General features: G+C 41.5%; 1 protein-coding gene across 1 annotated transcript; it reads right to left on the bottom strand.

Moving 5' to 3' along the window:
- Positions 1-305: 305 nt before the first annotated feature.
- LOC128132139 (uncharacterized) lies at positions 306-1,097 on the bottom strand. Its single transcript, XM_052768203.1, has one exon. The coding sequence runs from the start codon at positions 1,095-1,097 to the stop codon at positions 306-308; it is 792 nt and encodes a 263-aa protein (XP_052624163.1).
- Between the last annotated feature and the right edge of the window lie 1,923 nt (positions 1,098-3,020).

Below are 3,020 nucleotides of genomic sequence, written 5' to 3'. Positions count from 1 at the left end.
TGCCCAGCTTCACCGCACCCGTAACATGCTTGACCCACACTGACTCCTTGGACTTGGGTGATCGGTTGTGCTGGCGCTCTATAGAAACGGGTTGTATGCCCTGTCTTGTTGCAATTTTTACAATGCATCTCCCGACAATTTCCATTGTGGTGGAAATTGCACTAGCTGCACTTCGGGAAGTTCCCAGCATATCGCTTTACTGGTGTGGTGGTAACAGGAGCAACCGTGGGGGTAGTAGCGGGATGGACTACCACAATCTGTTGTTTCTTGGAAGGTTCCTGTGAAGGTTGACTCTTCCTTTTGTTCTAGAACCTCTTCTTGTTGTTGTTGTTAGTATTGTCGTTGTTGTTAGTATTGTCGTTGTTGTTGTTGCTTCCTCTGGGTTGCTCCGGTGCGGTGGTTGCGAAGTTTTGGCAGACCCCATGGTCTACGAGAGCTTGTGCCAATTGTTTGGCGCTATCGAAGGTGATTGGTTTGGAAGCTATAACACTTCCTCGAATATGGGGTGACAGTCCCCAGATGTACCTTTCGATCTTCTTGCTCTCAAGAGAAACTATTCCTAGGCAAAGGATTGCCAAATCACTGAACCTATTGGTATAGGTCGTGATATCTGAGCCTACCATGGTAAGGCCCCAAAGTTCCTGTTCGAGCTTTTGTAATTCGCCCCGTGGGCAATACTCTTGCAGTAGTACTTGTTTAAGATTCTCCCAGCCTATATAGTAAGCCATTACTAGCGTTAGTGACTTGACATGGCCATTCCACCATGTCAGAGATCTCTCAGAGAAAGTACAGGCAGCGAACTTCACTTTGTTCCCTTCCGGACAAGAACAAATCTCAAGAACTGCTTCAGTTTTCTCTATCCACTGTGATAGAGCCATTATTCCTCCGGTCCCATTAAAAGTAATGGGTTTGCTATTCATGAAATCCTTGTATGTACAATCCCATGAACGACCTTGGCGTTGTCCATTTGTAGAACTATTCACTCCCCCACCAGAACCATTGTTACTCATTTGGGCCATTGTCGATGTTACTGCAGCCGTTACAGCAACTATCAATGCGGCATTTTCCATTGATGGAGGGGGTGGTGGTGGAGGCATCGTTCCCGGCCTGGGTCTTAGATTTGGACGAGGAGGCATTGCGCTGCCAAGAAATAAAAATAAAAGATCATAAGTTTTGGTGGTTGAGAGTTGAATGACAATGAGTTAACTATCTTTAATAGTTTGAGAATTTGGCTTGACCAACGCAGGGCTTTGAGTTTGATTTACCAATGGAGTTTGAAAAATAGATAAACAAACTCATGAACTCGAATGAAATGCATAGATTTAACACACGAAAGAGGTATGCCCTATATATATATATATATATATATATATATATATATATATATATATATATATATATATATATTAAACATATGGTTGCGTTACATCTGAAGTTAGAAAATTTTGACCTTTCTAAAGGTCTCCGATTAAAGAAGGTAAGACTTTTAGCCGATGGTCCTATTCTATATCAAAATTTTGGGATTCGGCAAGCACTACTTGCGACGTAGGTTACGCTTGGAGCTTGACTCCGCATCTGATTGCCTTGCTTCCATAAGATGCCTATCGAAGGCGGCTTGATATTCCCTCATCTCAGAGAGGGATGCAATCATTTGTGCTTGGAATGCGTCGACGCGGATTTGGGTTTCATCCTGCAACCTATCCAGTCGGCGGATGTCGGAAGTGTGAACCTGTACTTCCACATTGACTTCACGAATCCGGCTCGCTTGAACCCCGGATTGGTAGGACTGGTTGGCTAGCTTGCCCACCATGACTGGGAGTGCTCAATCGGCTGAACCTCCGCCGCGGACATCGTAGAAGTCTCGACACATGCCGTAGGGAGGACGTATCCCTTGCTGCCGGCTCTAATGGTGGAGGTAACTTCCCCAAACGGGAGTTAGTCCTTGAAAGTTTCTCCTAACAGCAGGTGGTTGAGCGGCTGGTGGGTTGATTACCTCTGGTTCTGAATCTGACCCAGATTCATCCCCTTGATCCAACTCGATAGGTTCTTCATCCTCTTCGGGATCTTCTTCGACCCATCCCCCATTACCTTGCTTGAGATAGTAGGGATCTCCGTCTGGGATGAATCCAACCATTTGACTATACGAGAATAGGCTATAAGAATTGAACAAAACTTGAAACATGTAAAACTAAGCATGTCGATTAAACGATTGCATGTACCAAATACTCCTATAGTATTTAAATTTTTGTGTTTGATACTAGTGTTTATTTTGGTAAGTTTTGACTTGTTGCTTACTACGACCATTCCTAGACACACGTTAGTCCAATCTCGGATAAATATAGTTGATCAGGCTATATTCGTCCCAAATCCGATTACATATGTCGAGGCCTAACCATAGTATCCAACTTGTCTTAATACTTCTTGTATAGTTCTAAAGATGAAAATATATTGTTGTATGCAAGTAATTGTACTTTTAGGACCCAAAACAATCTAAATTAAATGAAACAAGGTTTTAGGTGTAAAAACGTTTTGTCGGAGACTTTGAGTCCCTTTGCATTTATAGTTTGTATATCTTATGTGGTTCGATATACTTAGTTCACTATAAACAATGCTCTGATACCAATCTATCACACCCCCAAACCAAAACGGCGGAATCGTTCGAGGGCGGATGACTTCATGTAGTATCGAAATAGTTGAATACATAATAAAGAAAGTAAACACAACCAACATATATATAATTGAAAAAGTTACATCATTTGTAAGTATTACATGTTCCAAAATATCAATTACAATATGTTGTCAAAAGATTTGTTTAGACGCCTAAGCATCCCTTCTGCAAAAGCTAAAGTTTACCTGTATTACTGAATCCCTGAGAAATACAAGTAGATTTGAAAGAGTAGATCAGCTGCTAAACTGGTGAGTTCATAAGTATTTAATGTCACTGTTTGAATAAAATCAAATGAAATTTGTTTGTAGATGTTCGAAAAACTCCTAGAAAATCCAATATTTCCTACTAGTAT

Source organism: Lactuca sativa, chromosome 2 (genome assembly GCF_002870075.4).
Source record: "Lactuca sativa cultivar Salinas chromosome 2, Lsat_Salinas_v11, whole genome shotgun sequence".
In the NCBI taxonomy this organism is placed as follows: Eukaryota; Viridiplantae; Streptophyta; class Magnoliopsida; order Asterales; family Asteraceae; genus Lactuca; species Lactuca sativa.
The sequence above is the reverse complement of the archived record's forward strand: the minus strand, read 5'-3'. Positions and strand labels throughout refer to the sequence as shown.

What these genes read in the sequence shown, in the direction of transcription:
- LOC128132139 (XM_052768203.1), bottom strand. Translation starts at nt 1,097, where the DNA reads ATGCCTCCACCACCACCCCCTCCATCAATGGAAAATGCCGCATTGATA.